This window comes from Bombina bombina, chromosome 4 (genome assembly GCF_027579735.1).
Source record: "Bombina bombina isolate aBomBom1 chromosome 4, aBomBom1.pri, whole genome shotgun sequence".
Lineage (NCBI taxonomy): Eukaryota > Metazoa > Chordata > Amphibia > Anura > Bombinatoridae > Bombina > Bombina bombina.
Genome location: NC_069502.1, coordinates 558,897,309 through 558,921,753, shown reverse-complemented (window position 1 = coordinate 558,921,753; position 24,445 = coordinate 558,897,309). Strand labels below are relative to the sequence as shown.

Below are 24,445 nucleotides of genomic sequence, written 5' to 3'. Positions count from 1 at the left end.
TGGTGACAGGCTTTCGTGCCCGTATTAAGGTATCAATAACTGACTCTGAGAAGCCACACTTTGATAAAATCAAGCATTCAATCTCTAGGCAGTCAGCCGCAGAGAAATTAGATTTGGATGGTTGGAAGGACCCTGAAGTAGAAGGTCCTGTCTCAGAGGCAGAGACCATGGTGGAAAGGATGACATGTCCACTAGATCTGCATACCAGGTCCTGCGTGGCCACGCAGGTGCTATCAGAATCACTGATGCTCTCTCCTGCTTGATCTTGGCAATCAGTCGAGGCAGCAGAGGAAACGGTGGAAACACATAAGCCAGGATGAAAGACCAGGGCGCTGCAAGACCATCTATCAGTGTTGCCTTGGGATCCCTGGACCTGGATCCGTAACACGGAAGCTTGGCGTTCTGGCGAGACGCCATGAGATCCAGTTCTGGTTTGCCCCAATGATGAATCAGTTGTGCAAATAACTCCGGATGGAGTTCCCACTCTCCCGGATGAAAAGTCTGACGACTTAGAAAATCCGCCTCCCAGTACTCTACACCTGGGATATGGATAGCTGATAGGTGGCAAGAGTGAATCTCTGCCCAGTGAATTATTTTTGAACTTCTAACATCTCTAGGGAACTTCTTGTTCCCCCTTGATGGTTGATGTAAGCTACAGTCGTGATGTTGTCCGACTGAAATCTGATGTACCTCAGAGTTGCTAACTGAGGCCAAGCCTGAAGAGCCTTGAATATCGCTCTTAGTTCCAGAATATTTATTGGAAGGAGAGACTCCTCCTGAGTCCACGATCCCTGAGCCTTCAGGGAGTTCCAGACTGCACCCCAACCTAGAAGGCTGGCATTTGTTGTTACAATTGTCCAATCTGGCCTGCGAAAGGTCATACCTTTGGACAGATGGACCCGAGATAGCTACCAGGGAAAAGAATCCCTGGTCTCTTGGTCCAGATTCAGTTGAGGGGACAAATCTGTGTAATCCCCGCTCCACTGACTGAGCATGCATAGTTGCAGCGGTCTGAGATGTAAGCGTGCAAACGGCACTATGTCCATTGCTGCTACCATTAAGCCGATTACTTCCATACACTGAGCCACCGAAGGGCGCGGAATGGAATGAAGAACCCGGCAGGAATTTAGAAGCTTTGATAACCTGGACTCCGTCAGGTGAATTTTCATTTCTATAGAATCTATCAGAGTCCCTAGAAAGGAAACTCTTGTGAGTGGGGATAGAGAACTCTTTTCCTCGTTCACTTTCCACCCATGCAACCTCAAATGCCAGTACTACGTCCGTATGAGACTTGGCAATTTGGAAGTTTGACGCCTGTATCAGGATGTCTTCTAAATAAGGGGCTACTGCTATGCCCCGCGGCCTTAGGACCGCCATAAGCAACCCTAGAACCTTTGTAAAGATTCTTGGGGCTGTAGCTAATCCAAAGGGAAGAGCTACAACTGGTAATGCCTGTCTTGAAAGGCAAACCTGAGAAACCGATGATGATCTTTGTGTATTGGAATGTGAAGATAAGCATCCTTTAGATCCACTGTAGTCATATATTGACCCTCCTGGATCAGTGGTAGGATGGTACGAATAGTTTCCATCTTGAACGACAGAACTTTGAGGAATTTGTTTAAGATCTTTAGATCCAAAATTGGTCTGAAGGTTCCCTCATTTTTGAGAACCACAAACAGATTTGAGTAAAAACCCTGTTCCTGTTCACTCCCATAACTAGGAGGTCTCGTACACAGTGTAAGAATGCCTCTCTCTTTATCTGGTGTGCAGATAATTGTGAAAGGTGAAATCTCCCTTTTGGGGGGGAAGCTTTGAAGTCCAGAAGATATCCCTGGGATATAATTTCCAACGCCCAGGGATCCTGAACATCTCTTGCCCACGCCTGGGCGAAGAGTGAAAGTCTGCCCCCTACTAGATCCGTTACCGGATAGGGGGCCGTTCCTTCATGCTGTCTTAGAGGCAGCAGCAGGCTTTTTTGACCTGCTTACCTTTTGTCCAGGTCTGGTTTGGTCTCCAGACCGTCTAAGATTGAGCAAAAGTTCCCTCTTGTTTATTATTAGAGGAAGTTGATGCCGCACCTGCCTTGAAGTTTTGAAAGGCACGAAAATTAGACTGTTTGGCCCTAGATTTGGACCTGTCCTGAGGAAGGGCATGACCTTTTCCTCCAGTGATATCAGCAATAATCTCCTTCAAACCAGGCCCGAAATTTTTACAGTGTATGTAATAGACTAGCAGAGCATTGCACCCACTTGCAAATGGATGATTAACCCCTTAGTTAAAAAAACGGATCAAAAAAACGAAATAGACGTTTAACAGTCCAACCAACTGCCACAGCAAGCTGTAGCCCTACCTTCCCCAATAAACGACTTTGGAAAGCCTTTGGGCCCTTTAGAGATGTCCTATAGCATTCAGAGGGCCTTTGAGGGAATCTGGATGTCTTAGTTTGTAATTTTAACTGCACAAAAAAAACGTTAAAATAGGCCCCTCCCACTCATAGTAACACAGTGGAAAGCCTCAGGAAACTGTTTCTAGACAAAATTTAAGCCAGCCATGTGGAAAAAACTAGGCCCCAATAAAGTTTTATCACAAAAGTATATATAAAAATGATTAAACATGCCAGCAAACGTTTTATATTGTAAATATCATAAGGGTATTACCCCTGGGAGTAAGCATGAAGTAACCAGTCGTTATTAAATCACTGTATTCAGGCTTAACTTACATTAATCCGGTATCAGCAGCATTTTCTAGTGTTTTCCATCTCTAGAAAAAAATATAACTGCACATACCTGATAGCAGAATAAACTGCACGCCATTCTCTCGCTGAAGTTTTACCTCATCTGTGTAATCCCCTCAGACATATGTGAGAACAGCAATGGATCTTAGTTACAACCTGCTAAGATCATAGAAACCTCAGGCAGATTCTTCTTCTATTTACTGCCTGAGATAAAATAGCACAACTCCGGTACTATTTAAAAATAACAAACTTTTGATTGAAGAAAATAAACTAGCTATATTTAACCACTCTCTCTTACGACCTCCTTGCTTGTTGAGAGTTGCAAGAGAATGACTGGCTATGACAGTTAGGGGAGGAGCTATATTGCAGGTCTGCTGTGGGTTTCCTCTTGCAACTTCCTGTTGGGAATGAGAATATCCCACAAGTAATGGATGATCCGTGGACTGGATACACCTTACAAGAGAAATATATATTGACTTGTGGAGATACTTTATGATGAACAGGTTGCATTAAAATACAGCAAGCTTCCTCTATGCTGCAAAATGTACTTTTACAATATACAGTCATAGTGTATGGAACTATAATGTACATGTACAGGGACAGGAGGTCCAGCACAGGAAGGGACAGTATTACTAGCATGACTAGCTGTAATGATCTTGTTTAGTTTATATTTGGCTACCTTTGTTTTCCATTTTCTATAGTATGTACTATTTAGTATGCAATAAACAAAAACACATTATATATTGTTTTACAAAGGACAAGACAGAGGTTATACAAGAAAAGTTCAAGCTAATATATATATATATATATATATATATATATATATATATATATACACACACACACACATATATATACATATATATATACACATAAAACGATCTGTACACAAAATAACACTTTAAAACCAATTTTTGTAATATTCAAATTTGCATTTTGTTTTGAAGTACAGAGAAACACCACTTTAAAAAAAATCTCTAAAGAATGCTCATCTTCTCTTCTGGGCCATATGTAAATGAAGGCATACAATACTTATGCAATCTGAGGAATTTTGCAAAGGTTCTGCATCAGACACTCCAGTCTCTCTGGGGGAGGGGGGTAAATTTCAACAGTTAAATTACAGGAACAATGAAAAAAAAAAAAAAACTACTCTAACATGTTATTGCGAAATACATTTTTAATTCACTTTAGTATTTCATGTGAAACCACACTAGAACATGAGAAAATGTAATACAATACAAAAATCTGGGAGCCAGAAATTAAAACAGCCCTGTCTCCCAGGATTTGTAAAGCCCTAAATTAAATGCTTCTGTAACAAAGTCCAGACAAACGTATTTCTGTCCCTGAATTGAATACCACAATTTATTATTATGTCAATGAATATCTTCCACACAATTGTGTTTGTGTAGGTCATAACATTCTCATGGATAAAGAATATAAATGATATGCACAGAATATTGATACAGAATACTATGTTTTCCTGTACTAAATTAAATACTAGAAACAACCCATTGTAACCACAATAAAAACAATAATTTGTTTATGTCTGACAACCAAGAATCATTACCCACACCTAAATCTCTATTTCTGGCGTTATTTGCAGTTTTTACAATCACTTGATCTGAGTGGCTATTTCATTAAACAAGGGTCTTGCTATGTCAATTAAATGTTAACAGATAACATGCATATATGTTTTAAAATACCCAACTTCATTTGTTTTTACCAATCAAATAAAAATATTAAAATATTTACAATAAGTGCAAAATTGTATTGGCGACCCTGAAGTTTGTTTTTTCATTTGTTTTAATTATAAAAAACAGTATATTTCACTGTATATGGTATAAGTTTTAAGTTCAGGAAGTCAAAGTATGGTTGAATTTGCTTAACCTAAGTATAGATTCTCAGATCCTTATTTTTGCGTTAGACGTCAAATCTTCAATAACTTAATTGCTTCCGTTTGCCAATTTCTTGCCTTAAGGATGGAGAATCTGTGACTAACGAGATATAGAAAAATGTTTGTCTTCACCTCATGGTTTCTCTTAACTCTTCTTTAAAAATTCTTGAACTTTACTTTGACAAAGTATTTTTTTCCATATCTAAAACGTCTCTATCAGCCAGTTCTTGGTTACAAAAAATGCATTTTGAACACAAATATTAAAATACACTATTTACATTGTTGATCACCAAATGATGTAACCATACTGCATATTTAGATCTCAACTGTAAACTTGCTTCCCAGTTCCAGTCTAACGGCCCTTTAATGGTCCTTATGTTGAGGCAAAAGTGTTTCTTTTGATTTCTCCAAGTGGTCATTTGTTGGATGAAAATCACACACTTATAAGTTTTTCATTTAAACTTTTTGCAGGTTCGCTTGTTTCTATCTTGGTAGTGTCTTTCTTGGGTAATCCGTATACGTATATTGACACACACACAAGGAGCGCACCGACAGAGAATGTTAATGCTAGAAGAAAAATGAAATAATGTTATTGTTATATAAACATGTGTAGCTGATTCTGAAAACGTACCTTAGCTTCTATTCCCTTCAAAATAGGTTTCTGCATTTAAAGGGACATGAAACCCAAAAAAATTGTCATGATTCAGTCACAGGATGCAGTTTTAAACAACTTTCTTATTTACTTCTATTATTAAATATTCTTAGTTTTCTTGGTATCTTGTTTAAAAGCAGGGATATTCGCTCAGGAGCGTGCACTTGTCTTTCTGGATCACTTTATGGCAGCAGTTTTGCAAGAAAGTGTTCCATCTGCAAGAGCACTAGATAGCAGCAGTATTTCCTGCCATGTAGTGCTCAAGACACCTACCTATGTATCTCTTCAAAAAAGATTACCATGGGAATGAAGCTAATTTGACAGAAGTAAATTTGATGACATTTTAAAATTGTATGTGCTGTCTGAATCACAAAAGAAACATTTGGGGCTTCATATGCCTTTAAGGGGACACTAAACTATATTTTTATATACTTGCATTAGAACACTACTGTGTTTCTATTTGAGTTTTCTCATTTCATACAGGTAAGGCGGTACACATCCAATCAGATACCCTACTTCAGTGTTTCTGAAGTCTGAAACTAAGAAGCTATGGAGATAGATAAATGGATAGATACAGTGGGTATTGAAAAGAATCACCCCCCCCCCCCTTGAAAATAATCACATTGTGTTGCTTTGCAGCCAGAAAACAGAATTTATGTTTACCTGATAAATTTCTTTCTTTCTCCTACGGTGTGTCCGGTCCACGGCTTCATCCTTACTTGAGGGATATTCTCATTCCCTACAGGAAGTGGCAAAGAGAGCACACAGCAAAGCTGCCCATATAGCCCCCCCTCTAGCTCCGCCCCCCAGTCATTCGACCAACGGTTAGGAGAAAAAGGAGAACCATAGGGTGCAGTGGTGACTGTAGTGTACAAAACCAAAAACTTTAAACCTGACTAAAAGCCAGGGCGGGCCACGGCTTCATCCTTACCTGTGGGAACCAATACCAAAGCTTTAGGACACGGATGAAGGGAGGGAGCAAGTCAGGTAACCTAAACGGAAGGCACCACTGCTTGTAAAACCTTTCTCCCAAAAATAGCCTCCGAAGAAGCATAAGTATCAAATTTGTAAAATTTGGCAAATGTATGCAGAGAAGACCACGTCGCTGCCTTACAGATCTGTTCAACAGAAGCCTCATTCTTGAAGGCCCATGTGGAAGCCACAGCTCTAGTAGAGTGAGCTGTAATTCGTTCAGGAGGCTGCCGTCCGGCAGTCTCATAAGCCAATCGGATGATGCTTTTTAGCCAAAAGGAAAGAGAGGTAGCAGTAGCTTTCTGACCTCTCCTCTTACCAGAATAGACGACAAACAAGGATGATGTCTGTCTGAAATCCTTAGTTGCTTCTAAATAGAACTTTAAAGCACGAACCACATCTAAGTTATGTAACAAACGTTCCTTCTTCGAAACTGGATTCGGACACAGAGAAGGAACAACTATTTCCTGGTTAATATTCCTGTTGGAAACCACCTTTGGAAGGAAACCAGGCTTGGTACGTAAAACTACCTTATCTGTATGGAACACCAGATAGGAAGAAATACACTGCAAAGCAGACAATTCAGAAACTCTTCTAGCAGAAGAAATAGCAACCAAAAACAGAACTTTCCAGGATAGTAACTTAATATCTATGGAATGTAAAGTTTCAAACGGAACCCCTTGAAGAACTGAAAGAACTAAGTTTAGACTCCATGGAGGAGTCACAGGTCTGTAGACAGGCTTGATTCTGACTAACGCCTGTACAAACGCTTGAACATCTGGCACGGCTGCCAGACGTTTGTGCAACAAGACAGACAGAGCAGATATCTGTCCTTTTAGAGAACTAGCTGACAGACCTTTCTCCAAACCCTCTTGGAGAAAGGAAAGTATTCTTGGAATCCTAATTTTACTCCATGAGTAACCCCTTGGATTCGCACCAACAGAGATATTTTTGCCATATCTTATGGTAAATTTTCCTGGTCACAGGCTTTCTGGCCTGAACCAGAGTATTTATAACAGATTCCGAAAACCCACGCTTAGATAGAATCAAGCGTTCGATTTCCAAGCAGTCAGTTTCAGAGAAACTAGGTTTGGATGTTCGAATGGACCCTGAACTAGAAGGTCCTGTCTCAAAGGTAGCTTCCATACCAAGTCCTGCGTGGCTATGCAGGAGCTATTAGAATCACAGAAGCCCTCTCCTGTTTGATCCTGGCTACTAGCCTGGGAAGGAGAGGAAACGGTGGAAAAAAACATAAGCTAGATTGAACGACCAAGGCGCCACTAATGCATCTACTAATGTCGCCTTGGGATCCCTGGACCTGGACCCGTAGCGTGGAACCTTGGAGTTCTGACGAGACGCCATCAGATCCATATCTGGAATGCCCCATAGTTGAGTTAACTGGGCAAAGACCTCCGGGTGAAGTTCCCACTCCCCCGGATGGAAAGTCTGACGACTCAAATAATCCACCTCCCAGTTGTCTACTCCTGGGATGTGAATTGCAGATAGATGGCAGGAGTGATCCTCCGCCCATTTGATGATCTTGGATACTTCTCTCATCGCCAGGGAACTCTTTGTTCCTCCCTGATGATTGATGTACGCTACAGTCGTCATGTTGTCCGACTGAAATCTTATGAATTTGGCCTTCGCTAGTTGAGGCCAAGCCAGGAGCGCATTGAATATCGCTCTCAGTTCCAAAATGTTTATCGGGAGAAGAGATTCTTCCCGAGACCATAGACCCTGAGCTTTCAGGGAGTCTCAGACCGCGCCCCAGCCTAAGAGACTGGCGTCGGTCGTGACAATGATCCACTCTGGTCTGCGGAAACTCATTCCCTGAGACAGGTGATCCTGAGACAACCACCAGAGGAGCGAGTCTCTGGTTTCCTGGTCCATTTGTATCTTGGGAGACAAGTCTGCATAATCCCCGTTCCACTGTCTGAGCATGCACAATTGCAGTGGTCTTAGATGAATTCTGGCAAACGGGACTATGTCCATTGCCGCAACTATTAGACCGATTACCTCCATGCACTGAGCCACAGACGGCTGAGGAATGGAACGAAGAACTCGACAAGCATTTGAAAGTTTTGACTTCCTGACCTCCGTCAGAAAGAATTTCATTTCTACTGAGTCTATTATTGTTCCCAGGAAGGGAACCCTTGTGACCGGGGACAGAGAACTCTTTTCTATGTTCACCTTCCACCCGTGAGACCTTAGAAAGGCCAGAACGATATCCCTATGAGCCTTGGCTCTGTGAAATGACGCCGCCGGTATTAATATGTCGTCTAGGTAAGGTGCTACTGCAATGCCCCGCGGCCTTAGTACCGCTAGAAGGGACCCTAGCACCTTTGTGAAAATTCTGGGAGCGGTGGCCAACCCGAAAGGAAGGGCCACGAACTGGTAATGCTTGTCCAGAAAGGCGAACCTTAGGAACTGATGGTGACTTTTGTGGATAGGAATATGCAGGTATGCATCCTTTAGGTCCATGGTAGTCATGTATTGACCCTCCTGGATCATTGGTAAAATTGTTCGAATTGTTTCCATTTTGAATGATGGAACTCTGAGGAATTTGTTTAGGATCTTAAAGTCCAGAATTGGCCTGAACGTTCCCTCCATTTTGGGAACTACAAACAGGTTGGAGTAAAAACCCAGTCCTTGTTCTGCTTTTGGGACTGGGTGTATCACTCCCATTTTGAAAAGGTCTTCTACGCAATGTAAGAATGCCCGTCTCTTTGTCTGGTCTAAAGACAAGCGAGATATGTGAAACCTTCCCTTTGGAGGAAGGTCCTTGAATTCTAGGAGATACCCCTGAGAGACAATCTCTAAAGCCCAGGAGTCTAGGACATCTCTTGCCCAAGCCTGAGCAAAGAGAGAGAGAGTCTGCCCCCTACCAGATCCGGTCCCGGATCGGGGACCATCCTTTCATGCTGATTTGGTAGCAGCAGCAGGCTTCTTGGCCTGTTTTCCCTTGTTCCAGCCTTGCAATGGTTTCCATGCTGGTTTGGGCTGGGAAGTGTTACCCTCTTGTCTAGAGGCTGCAGAGTTAGAAGCCGGTCCGTTCCTGAAATTGCGAAAGGAACGAAAATTAGACTTATTTTTTGCTTTGAAAGGTCTATCCTGTGGAAGGGCATGTCCCTTTCCCCCAGTGATGTCTGAAATAATCTCTTTCAATTCTGGCCTTTGAAAGGAATATTAAGTAATTTTGATTTGGACGACACATCCGCCGACCAAGATTTTAACCAAAGCGCCCTGCGCGCCACTATTGCAAAACCTGAATTTTTCGCTGCTAGTTTAGCTAATTGAAAAGCGGCATCTAAAATAAAGGAATTAGCCAACTTCAGTGCATGAAATTCTGTCCATGACTTCATCATATGGAGTCTCCTTCTGGAGCGAAATTTTCTAGTTCATCGAACCAAAAAGACGCCGCCGTGGTGACAGGAATAATGCACGAAATTGGTTGAAGAAGGAAACCTTGCTGAACAAAGATTTTCTTAAGCAACCCTTCGAATTTTTTATCCATAGGATCTTTGAAAGCGCAACTGTCTTCTATTGGTATAGTTGTGCGTTTAGCCAACATTGAAACTGCCCCCTCTACCTTAGGGACCGTCTGCCATGCGTCCCTTCTGGGGTCAACAATGGGGAACATTTTCTTAAATATAGGAGGGGGAACAAAAGGTACACCTGGCTTCTCCCACTCCTTAGTCACTATATCCGCCACCCTCTTGGGTATCGGAAACGCATCAGCGTGCACTGGGACCTCTAAAAATTTGTCAATTTTGCATAATTTCTCTGGAATCACCAAAGGATCACAATCAAGTGTAGCTAGCACCTCCTTAAGCAGAGCGCGGAGATGTTCTAGCTTAAATTTAAATGCAACGATATCAGGCTCTGCCTGCTGAGAAATTTTTCCTGAGTCAGATATTTCTCCCTCGGACAGGCCCTCCCTCACTGCCAACTCAGATTGATGTGAGGGCATAACAGATAAATTATCTTCTGCGCCTGCTTGCTCATCCTCTGTATTTAAAACTGAGCAATCACGCTTTCTAGGAAAAGCTGGCAGTTTGGATAAAAAGGCTGCTAGAGAATTATCCATTACTGCTGCTAATTACTGCATAGTAACAGCCATTGGCGCGCTAGATGTACTAGGTATCGCTTGCGCGGGCAAAGCTGGTGTTGACACAGAAGGAGAGGATGATGAACTATCCCCACTATCTTCATTTAAAGAATCATCTTGGGCAACATTATTAAATGTGACAGTACTGTCCTTAATCTGTTTGGACGCTATGGCACAATTTGCACATACATTTAATGGGGGAACCACCTTGGCCTCCATACACACAGAACATAGGCTATCTGAAGGCACAGACATGTTAAACAGACTTAGGCAGGTCTTTAATGCAATACAAGTTATTTTATACAGAACCGTTACTGTCTCTTTAAATAATAAAAGGTCACACTTTATTACTGAAACGTCAGAAAAACATCAAGGAAATTTTTTCAGGCAAATTAACACTTGAATGCCCAAACCGGAGCTAAAATAACAATTAACCGGTTAAACACACTACAGTCCCCTGCCACAGTCTCTGCTGCAGCGTTTACCTTCCTTAGGGGTTATTCAAAACAGTAACAAGCCTCTCTGAAATCCTTTTCCAAGCCTCTGGACCTTCCACGTGAAGCTGCATGAACTGCCTAGTGAAAAGTAACTGCGCAACTGAGGCGCGAAAATGAGGCCTCCGCTCCTCCCACTGCATTCCAGAGTGAAGGGGCCTTTTCTGACAAGATTAAGTGTCTAAACGGCTGCCAGACGCAAATAAAAATTCCCCAAAAGTGTTTCAAGTTTGAAAACACTCCAAATGTCGCATAAACATGTTAAAAATCAAACGACTTAGCCCACAATAGTGTCAACCAGCATAGAGCCCAAGTTATAAGCCTTAATTCTGTTACTGAGTCTAAGAAAATGGCTTACCTATCCCAGAAGGGAAAACTGACAGTCTTCTAGCATTACTTGGTCTTGTTAGAAAAGTGACTGATCATACCTGAAGCAGATAAGCCTGCAAACTGTTCCCCCCAACTGAAGTTCTCTGGTTTCAACAGTCCTGCGTCGGAACAGCAATGGATTTTAGTTACTGGTGCTAAAATCATACTCCTCTTAACAGAAATCTTCATCACTTTCTGTTGTAGAGTAAATAGTACAAACCGGCACTATTTTAAAATAACAAACTCTTGATAGAAGAAATAAAAAACTACAACTAACACCACATGCTCTTTACCACCCCCGTGGAGATGCTACTTGTACAGAGCGGCAAAGAGAATGACTGGGGGCCGAGCTAGAGGGGGGGGGGGCTATATGGACAGCTTTGCTGTGTGCTCTCTTTGCCACTTCCTGTAGGGAATGAGAATATCCCACAAGTAAGGATGAAGCCGTGGACCGGACACACCAATGTAGGAGAAATAAAGACAGTTTTTGTTTATCCAGTTGTAATTACTCAGTGCAACTTATAACATCCAAGTAAAAGATGTAACACCAACAGGTCAAGCAAAAATAAATACAATTCAAAAACAGAATCCCTGAGTTGGAAAAAGGATCACCCCCTTGTGTCAGTATTTTGTTGAACCACCTTTTGTTTTAATTACAGCCTTTAGTCTGTGGATATGTCTCTACTAACTTTGCACATCTAGACTGTGCAATATTTGCCCACTCTTTGCAGAACTGCTCCAGTTCCGTTACATTTGATGGTGACCGTTTGAATATCTGTGGCATGATTAAGACTGCAGTCCACAATGGGGTTTAAAGGGACATTCCAGCCATGGATGCATTTCAGCTTTGAATAGAAGCATTTTTGTAATGTACATGTAATGTATTTGCAAAAATGTTTCTAATAAAAGCTATGGCGGTTTTAAAAGTATTTAAATATGCACCATGCACCAGCATTTTAAATACTGCAGCTGCTCAGAGAGCCTAAGGTGCTTGTACCATCTTGGTAATAACTCGATTTGTTAATTACGGAAATGATAAAAGCCCCACTTGTGCTCCGAACAGCTGCGGTATTTTATATGCTGGAGCACTAAAAATATCTAGCAATGCTTCACATGCACGTGCAGAGAAAAATGTTAACACTAAATCAGTGATTACTTTTAATCATGTATATTGAAAATATGTTTCCATTCAAAAATGTACGGTAATTAATTTATATGCATTTCAATTTTGATTGGAATATCCCTTTAAATCTGGGCTCTGAATAGGCCATGCAAGGACATTCACCTTTTCTCCTTCAACCACTGCAGTCATTTTTGCTGTGTGCTTTGGGTCATTGTCATGTTGGAAGGTAAACCTTCTTCGCATTGACAACTTCCTGGCAGAGGGCAGCAGATTTTCCTCGAGAATTTGATGGTATTTTGCCCCATCCATTATTCCTTCTATCCGGGCAAGTACTCCAGTGCCTGCTGCAGTAAAACACTCCCATAACAGGATTATTACCATCTCCATGCTTTACAATAGGTATGGTGTTATTTGGATGGTGAGCTATATTAGATTTCCTCCAGACATATCGTTTGGTGTTGAGGCTAAATAATTAAATTTTAGTCTCATCTGACCATAACACCTTTTTTCCATGTGGCCTCAGAATCTCCTAGGTGTGTTATGGCAAAGCTCAGTCGTGACTGCATGTGGCCTGTCTTGAGGAGTGGCTTTTTTTCCTGCAACCCTCCCTTACAAGCTACATTTGTGGAGAATTCCTTATATTGTTGCCACATGCACACAATGACCACTCTGTCATAAATAACTGCTTCAGAGTTGCTGTGGGCCTCTTGGTAGCCTCTCTGACCAGTTTCCTCCTGGCTCTTTCATCCAGTTTGGAGCGACGTCCTGATATAGAGAGGGTCTGTGTTGTAAAAAATACCTTACACTTCTTAATAGACTTTACTGTGCTTCTAGGCATTGATAAAGCCTTTGATATTTTCTTGTATCTATCTCCTGACTTGTGCCTGTCCACAACTTTATCCCGGAGATATTTTGTCAGTGCCTTGCCACCCATAGTTGATTGTTTGCTTCAGTTTCACTACCAGGGACTGAGATGCTCCAGGAAAGCAATTTACATGCTGAGCTAATCAATATGCCCACAGCTGATCACAGTTGAAGGTCAAATGGTTTTGTGTGTGCCGTTGGGAAGGTGATTAGCTACATCTGATTGAGCTTACAAGTAATTTTAGGAGGGGGTGATCCTTTTTCAGTGATTCTATTTTTTAATTGTCTTTATTTTTGCCTGGCATGTTGGTGTTATAAGTTGCACTGAGTAATTACAACTGGATAAACAAAAACTGTTTATTTCCGGCTGCAAAGCAACAAAATGTGATTATTTTCAAGGGGGCGATTCTTTTTAATACCCACTGTATACACATACACAGTATAAATATATATTTTCTCTAATGGATTGGAATATTTTTTTATTTTTAAAAAAAAAAAAAAAAAAGACCAGGAGGGGAGGGATTTAAAACAAAGTCAAAAGGAAAAAAACCCAACAGAAACAAACCAGGAAATATTCTAAAGTATGTTTAAAACATTTAGTAAAAAAAAATAAAAAAAATTCATGTGCTTTTACTTAATAAGGAACATCTTTGTAAATTTAAAAAAAAATATGTTATATACTGATATTTTTTATAAAACTCCTCACTGTAGATAAATGTAGAATTATATTATTTATAGTTTTTTTACATGTGAGTAATGGTAAATGAACTAATTTGACAAATTAATTTACCCACTTAAACTGGGTGGCTCTTAGAACCCAATCATATTAGTACATAAGGACATTTCTCAAGGACATAGTGGAAATATTTAAAAATTGCTAATAAATATATTTTCCTTTATTTCTACAAACCATGTCTTTATTATGCTATATTTAGCTCCATACGCATATTTCATTATATATATATATATATATATATATATATATATATATATATATATATATATATATATATATATATATATATATATATATATATATATTATTTATTAAAATGTAAGCAAAGAGTAGAACTTACTTATATGTAATTCAAAGAGAATCACGGATGCAATAGTTGAAATAACAATTGCTGCGGCTGCAGAGAACCCTTTCATGATATTATCAGTGTATTTTACAACCACAGATGTATAGAGACCTCCAGCACTAGCGAGCACTTGAGAAAAGAAAAAACAAAATTGTTATGTCACATTAGAAAGGGATGCTATATATTTTCCTTTGTGCACTAAAGCTGCATAAATAGTAGGATAAGCCACAAGATGTACTGCTAGAAGTTATCTTACAGCGGCAGATGCTACAACAAATCAAATAAAATATGATAAAGGAAATACATTCTGCTTATCTGGACAGGACTACAAGGCATGTCATTCTATAAGGATACCTAAAAATTGAGGCAACATACAATATTCCAAGGGCTGTAGATTTATTTTACCTAAAATCTGACTATCTAGTAGTGGGAATTTGCTGTGTGCTGGGGAAAAAAATAAATATGGGTGCAATTTTTTTTTTTAGAGGCATTTCCTTAATTGATGTAAGAAGACAGTCTGTTGCCTATTGAAGAGTATAACAGATTTTTTATAACCACCAATACTCTTAGGGGTCGATCCGATATAAATCGTCGCCCGCAAAAGCCGGCGACGCCAATATTTGCGCGGGTTTGGCATCACATATACGGCGTAACCTAGAAGTTACGCCCGTATATTTCTGCCGTCGCCCGCAGTTTTTTGGGCCATAGGCAGGTATACCAAACCCGCGCAGTTTGGTATCCAATATGCAGCGTAAGGACTTACGTGGCGAAAATGGAGAAAACTTACTCCATTTTCACCTCGCCACAAAAAGCAGCCGTAAGAAGCCTTCCGCTGACTATTGGAGCCCCGTAACTCCCTAAACTAACTAGAAAATAATCCTAACACCTAACGCATGCGCAATCTCTATCTCCCTGTCAACCGCGATCTGCTAAAATAAACCTAACACCTAACGCATGCGCAATGTCTATCTCCCTGTCAACCGCGATCCCCCCCCCCCCCGAAATCCCTAATAAAGTTATTACCCCCTAAACCGCCGCTCCCGGACCCCGCCGCCATCTACATAAACTAACCCCCTACTGTGAGCCTCTAAAACCGCCGCCATCTACCTTATCTATCCCCTAATCTGACCCCTTACACCGCCGCCACCTATATAAAAATTATTAACCCCTAATCTAATCCCCCCCTATACCGCCGCCAGCTATATTAATATTATTAACCCCTAATGTAAGCCCCTTACACCGCCGCCATCTCTATTAAAATGATTAACCCCTAATTTAATCTACCTACCCCGCCGCCAGCTATATTATCTATATTAACCCTAAGTATATTATAGTTAATATAGTTATTACATTATATATATTAACTATATTAACCCTAATTATATTAGGGTTAATATAGTTACTATAGTATTTATATTAACTATATTAACTCTATCTAACCCTAACTAAATTTATATTAAATTAATCTAATTCATTTATAAACTAAAATATTCCTATTTAAATCTAAATACTTACCTATAAAATAAACCCTAAGATAGCTACAATATAATTAATAATTACATTGTAGCTATGTTAGGGTTAATATTTATTTTACAGGTAAATTGTTAATTATTTTAACTAGGTATAATAGATATTAAATAGTTATTAACTATTTAATATCTACCTAGTTAAAATAATTACCCAATTACCTGTAAAATAAATCCTAACCTAAGTTACAAATACACCTACACTATCAATAAATTTAATAAACTACAAACATCTATCTAAAAATACAATTAAATTAACTAAACTAAATTCCAAAAAAAAAACCCACTAAATTACAAAAAATAAAAAAAAGATTACAAGATTTTTAAGCTAATTACACCTATTCTAAGCCCCCTAATAAAATAATAAACCCCCAAAATAAAAAAAATTCCCTGCCCTATTCTAAATTAAACAAATTTCAAAGCTCTTTACCTTACCAGCCCTTAAAAGGGCCTTTTGTGGGGCATGCCCCAAAGAATTCAGCTCTTTTGCATACAACAAATACAATACCCCCCCCCCATTACAACCCACCACCCACATACCCCTATTCTAAACCCACCCAAACCCCCCTTAAAAAAGCCTAACACTACCCCCCTGAAGATCTCCCTACCTTGTCTTCACCACACCGGGCCGAACTCCTGATCCGATCCGGGCGATGTCTTCCTCCAAGCGGCAAAGAAGAATTCTTCCTCCGGCGATGTCATCCTCCAAGCGGCAAAGAAGAATTCTTCCTCCGGCGACGTCTTCCTCCAAGCGGCAGCAAAGTCTTCATTCTTCCGGCGGCATCTTCAATCTTCTTTCTTCGCTCCGCCGCCGCGGAGCATCCATCCCGGCCGACTGCTGAACTTGGAATGAGGTACCTTTAAATGACGTCATCCAAGATGGCGTCCGCCGAATTCCGATTGGCTGATAGGATTCTATCAGCCAATCGGAATTAAGTTAAAAAAATCTGATTGGCTGATTGAATCAGCCAATCAGATTCAAGTTCAATCCGATTGGCTGATCCAATCAGCCAATCAGATTGAGCTCGTATTCTATTGGCTGATCGGAACAGCCAATAGAATGCGAGCTCAATCTGATTGGCTGATTGGATCAGCCAATCGGATTGAACTTGAATCTGATTGGCTGATTCAATCAGCCAATCAGATTTTTTTAACTTAATTCCGATTGGCTGATAGAATCCTATCAGCCAATCGGAATTCGGCGGACGCCATCTTGGATGACGTCATTTAAAGGTACCTCATTCCAAGTTCAGCAGTCGGCCGGGATGGATGCTCCGCGGCGGCGGAGCGAAGAAAGAAGATTGAAGATGCCCCCGGAAGAATGAAGACTTTGCTGCCGCTTGGAGGAAGACGTCGCCGGAGGAAGAATTCTTCTTTGCCGCTTGGAGGATGACATCGCCGGAGGAAGAATTCTTCTTTGCCGCTTGGAGGAAGACATCGCCCGGATCGGATCAGGAGTTCGGCCCGGTGTGGTGAAGACAAGGTAGGGAGATCTTCAGGGGGGTAGTGTTAGGCTTTTTAAGGGGGGTTTGGGTGGGTTTAGAATAGGGGTATGTGGGTGGTGGGTTGTAATGGGGGGGGGTATTGTATTTGTTGTATGCAAAAGAGCTGAATTCTTTGGGGCATGCCCCACAAAAGGCCCTTTTAAGGGCTGGTAAGGTAAAGAGCTTTGAAATTTGTTTAATTTAGAATAGGGCAGGGAATTTTTTTTATTTTGGGGGTTTATTATTTTATTAGGGGGCTTAGAATAGGTGTAATTAGCTTAAAAATCTTGTAATCTTTTTTTTATTTTTTGTAATTTAGTGTTTGTTTTTTTTTGTAATTTAGTTTAGTTAATTTAATTGTATTTTGAGATAGATGTTTGTAGTTTATTAAATTTATTGATAGTGTAGGTGTATTTGTAACTTAGGTTAGGATTTATTTTACAGGTAATTGGGTAATTATTTTAACTAGGTAGATATTAAATAGTTAATAACTATTTAATATCTATTATACCTAGTTAAAATAATTAACAATTTACCTGTAAAATAAATATTAACCCTAACATAGCTACAATGTAATTATTAATTATATTGTAGCTATCTTAGGGTTTATTTTATAGGTAAGTATTTAGATTTAAATAGGAATATTTTAGTTTATAAATGAATTAGATTAATTTAATATAAATTTAGTTAGGGTTAGATAGAGTTAATATAGTTAATATAAATACTATAGTAACTATATTAACTATATTAACCCTAATATAATTAGGGTTAATATAGTTAATATATATAATGTAATAACTATATTAACTATAATATACTTAGGGTTAATATAGATAATATAGCTGGCGGCGGGGTAGGTAGATTAAATTAGGGGTTAATCATTTTAATAGAGATGGCGGCGGTGTAAGGGGCTTACATTAGGGGTTAATAATTTTAATATAGATGGCGGCGGTGTTAGGGGCTCACTTTAGGGGGTTATAGATATAATATAGCTGGCGGCGGGGTACGGGAGCGGCGGTTTAGGGGTTAATAACTTTATTAGGTTGCGGCGGGGTAAAGGAGCGGCGGTTTAGGGGTTAATAGCTTTTTTTATTGTTAGGCTAGTGAGGGGGGATAGCGGATAGAGGGTTAGACAGTGCGGGCTATGTTAGGGAGGCGTGTTAGACAGTGCGGGCTATGTTAGGGAGGCGTGTTAGACAGTGCGGGTGTTTTAAACTTTAGTCAGGTTTTATAGGCGCCGGCAGTTTCTAACGTGCCGCAAGTCACTGGCGACGCCAGAAATTTGTACTTACGCAGATTTCTGGACATCGCTGGTTTGTGAGACTTACGGCACGTTAGCATCTGACGGCGACTTATATGGGATGGCTCGAGTTGCGAGCTGAAACTGCGGGCGACGCCGGTTCCCTCGCTTGCGCCGCAAACTGCGATCTATATCGGATCGCGCCCTTAGTTTTCAGTGTCACTCTATATAGTAGAATAAGTATGCAGATTTAACCGCTTAAAAGTCCAGTAACTGCAATAGATTTGCATAACAAACACACGCATGATAAAAAGACAATGCAATAGCACTTAGTCTTAACATCAAATTAGTAGATTATTTTTCTGACAAATTCCAGTTATGTTTATTTCCACTCTCCCTGTATCATGTGACAGCCATCTGCCAATCACAAATGCATATAAGTATATTCTGTGAATTCTTGCACATGCTCAGTAGGAGCTGGTGAATAAAAAGGGTAAATATAAAAAGACTGCCCATTTTGTTAATATAAGTAAATTGGAAAGTTGTTTAAAATTGCATACTCTATCTGAATCATGGAAGTTTAATTTTGACTAGACTGTCCCTTTAAGTTTAGTTTCGACGTTGATGTCTGTTTAATTAAAAATGTTAACAAATTAACTTATTTTCATTAAAAGCTTCACAAAGTATTTTTTGTGAAAAATGTCACACAATTCAACTTTCCATCATATCATTTATTCACTTAGGTACCATGTTCTCAAGGAGAGGATTTTTTTTACATTTTCCGTTCTTAAATGACAGTCAACTTTGGCATTTTTGTTCAGTATTAGTTTCCCCATAATTATCTGCTCTTTTGTTAATCATACATTACTTTAACAACTTTCCAATTTACTTCTATTATCAAATTTGCTTTATTCACTTTGTAAATTGTTTAAAAACATCCTACAGTGAGGGGGAAAAAATATTTGTTCCCCCACTGAAAGAAATGGTCTATAATTTTAATGGTAGGTTTATTTGAACAGTGAGAGAGAGAACAACAAAAACAAAATCCATAAAAACGCATTTAAAAAAAGTTAAATTGATTTGCATTTTGATGAGTGAAATAAGTATTTGATCCCGAATCAATCAGCAAGATTTCTGGCTTCCAGGTGTCTTTTATACAGGTAAAGAGTTGAGATTAGGAGCACTCTCTTAAAGAGTGCTCCTAATCTCACCTTGTTACCTGTATAAAAGACAGTTGTCCACAGAAGCAATCAATCAGATTCCAAACTCTCCACCATAGTGAAGACCAAAGAGCTGTCCAAGGATGTCAGGGACAAGATTGTAGACCTACACAAGGCTGGAATGGGCTACAAGACCATCGCCAAGCAACTGACAACAGTTGGTACGATTATTTGCAAATGGAAGAAACACAAAAATAACTGTCAATCTCCCTCGGTCTGGGTCTCCATGCAAGATCTCACCTTGTGGAGTTTCAATGATCATGAGAACAGTGAGGAATCAGCCTAGAACTACACAGGAGGATCTTGTCAATGATCTAAAGGCAGTTAGGACCATAGTCACCAAGAAAACAATTGGTAACACACTACGCCTTGAAGGACTCAAATCCTGCAGCGCCCGCAAGGTCCCCCTGCTCAAAAAAGCACATGTACAAGCCTGTCTGAAGTTTGCCAATGAACATCTGAATGATTCAGAGGAGAACTAGGTGAAAGTGTTGTGGTCAGATGAGACCAAAATCAAGCTCTTTGGCATCAACTCAACGTGTTTGGAGGAGGAATGCTGCTTATGACCCCAAGAACACCATCCCCACCGTCAAACATGGAGGTGGAAACATTATGCTTTGGGGGTGTTTTTCTGCTAAGGGAACAGGACAACTTCACTGCATCAAAAGGGACGATAGACAGGGCTATGTACCGTCAAATCTTGGGTGAGAACCTCCTTCCCTCAGTCAGGGCATTGAAAATGGATCATTGATGGGTATTCCAGCATGACAATGACCAAAAACACTCTGACAAGGCAACAAAGGAGTGGCTCAAGAAGAAGCATATTAAGGTTCTGGAGTGGCCCAGCCAGTCTCCAGACCTTAATCCCATAGAAAATCTGTGGAGGGAGCTGAAGGTTCGAGTTGCCAAACGTCAGCCTCGAAACCTTAATGACTTGGAGAGGATCTGCAGAGAGGAGTGGTACAAAATCCCTCCTGAGATGTGTGCAAACCTGGTGGCCAACTAGGGTTTTGCCACCAAGTACTAAGTCATGTTTTGCAAAGGGGTCAAATACTTATTTCACTCATTAAAATGCAAATCAATTTAACTTTTTTAAATGCGTTTTTCTAGATTTTTTGTTGTTTCGTCCATCACTGTTCAAATAAACCTACCATTAAAATTATAGACTGATCATTTCTTTGTCAGTGGGCAAACATACAAAACCAGCAGGGGATCAAATACATTTTCCCTCACTGTATCATGAAAGTTTAAATTTAACTTTACTGTCCCTTTAACCGTCACCTAGGCACCTCAATGTAAAGCTTTTTTTCCCCTTCTTATTTTGACAGCCAGGTGGCGAAGCCAATAGCAATTGCTCCACCCCATCCTATGTTCATGCTGCTGCTTCTCCATCAAATATCACTGTTTACATTTGTAACATCAGATTCCATGGACATGTCTACATGCTTCACAGTCATTGCCTGATATGTGTAAGAGCATGTTTATATCTGCTCCAATCAGCAAAAGCAAAGTAAGAAACAAATATTTTAATGTTTTTAAGGGGTGTGTCCTGGGTCTGAAAAACAATATTTATATTTCAAACAAAATGAAAGTTTTCAAGGCCTTAAAAAATGAATTTTGCATGCAGGTCTTGTGAAATGCTGGAAATAATTTCTGGCAGATAAACAAAATTAAAATAAAATATCATCCCTTTAAATCTACCATATTCACTTTAAAGGGCCATAAAACCCAACATTTTCTTTCAGGATTTATATAGAGCATACAATGTCAAACTGGTTCCATAAACGAACTATTATCTACCCCTATCTTACCCGTTAAAAATATTAAACATGCCTTCAAATTTTTTTTTTAATTAATTAAAAATGTATTATCTTAATATTCGAATACAAGCTTTTTCACTTTTTTAAAGTTGATAGTCACTATGCAAGAGTCTTATATACCGCATTTAGACTATTCAAAAATGTGTTAATGTGATGGATGGCCTTGATAAAGTGATAGCAGTTTTTCAGTGCCTGGTTTTATGTTACTTAATATAAGTCTTAAATCACCAGGTTTAGAAATCTGGAGTGGCTTTCTTTGCTTGGAGCATAGTTGTACAACAGCAACAATACATTTTATGGAAAATGTATTCTACTTACCAAAGTGTTATGTAGTGCACACTGCACAGTTTATTTCTGGTGATTGAAGACTAGAAAACCATTGTTAGATGACTGTGTGCAAAGCTACTCAGACAGGCACAACAGGCCTTTTGCTATGTTTCCTGTTACTACACAGCAATTCCAAACTGTGAAGTTAATGTTTACAAAACGTGCTAATGTATAGCACTGGTAAAACAAAGATTGCAAGCCTTTTAATCTATTGCAGTCCAGAAAGGTGAGGATAAAGCTAAATTATCATAAAAGGAAAAGACTTAAAGGGCCACTCAGGTCAAATTAAACTTTCATGATTTAGATAGAGCAGGCAATTTTAAACAACTTTTCAATTTACTTCCATTAACAAAATGTCCACAGTCTTTATATTTACACTTTAAATGACCAGCTCCTAATGAGCATGTGCAAGAATTCACAGAATATACGTATATGCATTTGTGATTGGCTGATGGCAGTCACAATGTACAGGGGGAGTAGAAATATACATAACTTTGCAATTTGTCAAAATAAAATCTACTCAATTGAAGTTCAGACTTAGTGCTATTACATTGTCTTTATCATGCATTTGTTGATTATGCAAATCTACTTAATTTACTGGTCCTTTAAAAGCAGAGAGCGGTAAAATATCAAATGCAAAGTAAGAAAGTTGTTTAGCTTTCGACATCTAGACTAAATGGCAACTAATTATGATCATTGAGCTTCAAGGGACTCACTAGTATCCTCTTCCACTCCTTACCTACTAGTGCCCCCTACGGTAATCCCAGGGCCAATCCTTTCTATGTTTTATGCCTATAGTGCCCCATCTCAGTTATCCCACCGCCCCACCAAGTGGTAGTACCGTCCACTTTGGGAACCACTGGTCCATATTAATAAAATTGAGGACAACATTGATGAGCTAACAATATTAAAAGGAAAAAAAAAAAAAAAGTACTTACAAACTACAACCCACACCAAATAATTGTAACCATAGAAAAATCCCTTTTCAATGACTTGTGCACCATCTGACATGTAGACTCCGGCTAATGTCACAGCGATACCAGATATGTACATCTGAATGTTTCTCACCCACAAAGATGTTTCAGAGCTCTTCAAAACCTTTTCAAAGTAGACTCCTACAACCAAAATCAAAAAAGTGAGAAATGAATCGTACTTGTGTTTTGTTATTAAATAGTATCATATTGTTACTTTAAGAAACATTTTAAAAAAGTAAATTGTTCTAGGCCCAATATATTATTATTACGTACACCTGTTCAATTGCTAATCAACTAATTCACATGGCAGCAACTCAATACGTTTAGGCAACTAGATGTGGTGAAGACGACTTGCTGAAGTTCAAACCAAGCATCAGAATGGGGAAGAAAGGGGATTTAAAAAAAAAAAAAAATTAAAAATTAAACAAGCTTTATTAAGGTATTTTAGGGTAATATACAGTGATAGCATATGTCGGACAGATATACATAATTATTAGATTGTTAGGCAAGTGTCAGACATAGTTCAAAACAAAGTCCATTCAGTGTATGCCGTTACACCATCACAAAATGGTAGGGTCATAGGCAGGGCTGACATCTATATTGGATTTTATTTGCTCGAAGAGTTGATGTGTTGTGTGCAAGATCTCTTCTTTTTTGGAGTGTTACTGGAGATAAATCTGTTAAGAGATGTATTTCTTCTCCAGTATGGAATATAGGGTGTTTAGCTCTAGCGCACTGAAGACGTTCTTCTCTATCTTTGTAGTTTAAGAGTTTCACGATAATGTCCCGGGGTGAGGCTTTGATGGGGGGTTTTGGTCTTAGTGCCCGGTGGGCCCTTTTAATAAGGATATCTGGTGAGGTGGGATTGCCTTTTCATTCAAAATAGGGCTTGAAGATATCCTTCTATTGCTGGAGGATGTATCATTTCTGAGACTCCTCGTATACGCAGATTGTTCCTGTGACTTCAATTGATGATATCTTTAGATGAGAGTTGTTGTAAGTCATTTTTGGTTACATATTGTGGTGCAGGGGGTTCTACATTATGTACTTGTGCTGTTGTATTGTGCTGACGGTTAGCGATTTCTTCTCGGTTGGTCTGTGTTTCACCCAGCTTGAGGTATTGATTGAAGTAGTTTAGCAGATGGATTTTTGTCAATCTTACTTTGTTTTTTTATTAGGCATCCTCCCTGGTCAGTCAGTGTGTATATGTTAAAAATACTCCAATGCCGATCTGTGTTTTAAGCCTGTGTTGGTTTAACAATGGTCTATAAAAGGTAACTGGTCCCTTATTTGGTGCTCAGAATGTTTGGCTAGGAAAATTAAGAGTGTATAATAGCTGCAATTAACCTGTATAAGATGAAAAAGTGCTCTTCACTGATAAGCTGTTCTGGGCTAATAGTGTCCTATGTTTTCAAAGGGTTTTGTTGAAGCAAGCCTTAAAAAAACGGTCTAAGGTGTGTCCAAGATCGAGCTTTTTCTATGTTTGATTTAAGGGATCTTTTATATCCCTTATGAGGTATATTTTAAGTCTCCTCCTTTGGAGTCTCCAGTCCTGCCGTATT

At 39.5% G+C, this 24,445-nt stretch overlaps 1 protein-coding gene across 1 annotated transcript in view; it reads right to left on the bottom strand.

The window, feature by feature from the left end:
- Positions 1–3,891: 3,891 nt before the first annotated feature.
- The window catches only part of SLC35A1 (solute carrier family 35 member A1), a 100,116-nt gene continuing 79,562 nt past the window's right edge, over positions 3,892–24,445 (bottom strand). The window contains exons 6-8 of the mRNA XM_053710524.1: positions 22,848–23,024; positions 14,287–14,421; positions 3,892–5,195 (exon numbers count right to left, since the gene is read on the bottom strand). Of these exons, the coding sequence (XP_053566499.1) occupies positions 5,062–5,195; positions 14,287–14,421; positions 22,848–23,024 (446 nt within the window). The 3' untranslated portion in view covers positions 3,892–5,061. The remainder of the gene's footprint in view (positions 5,196–14,286; positions 14,422–22,847; positions 23,025–24,445) is intronic.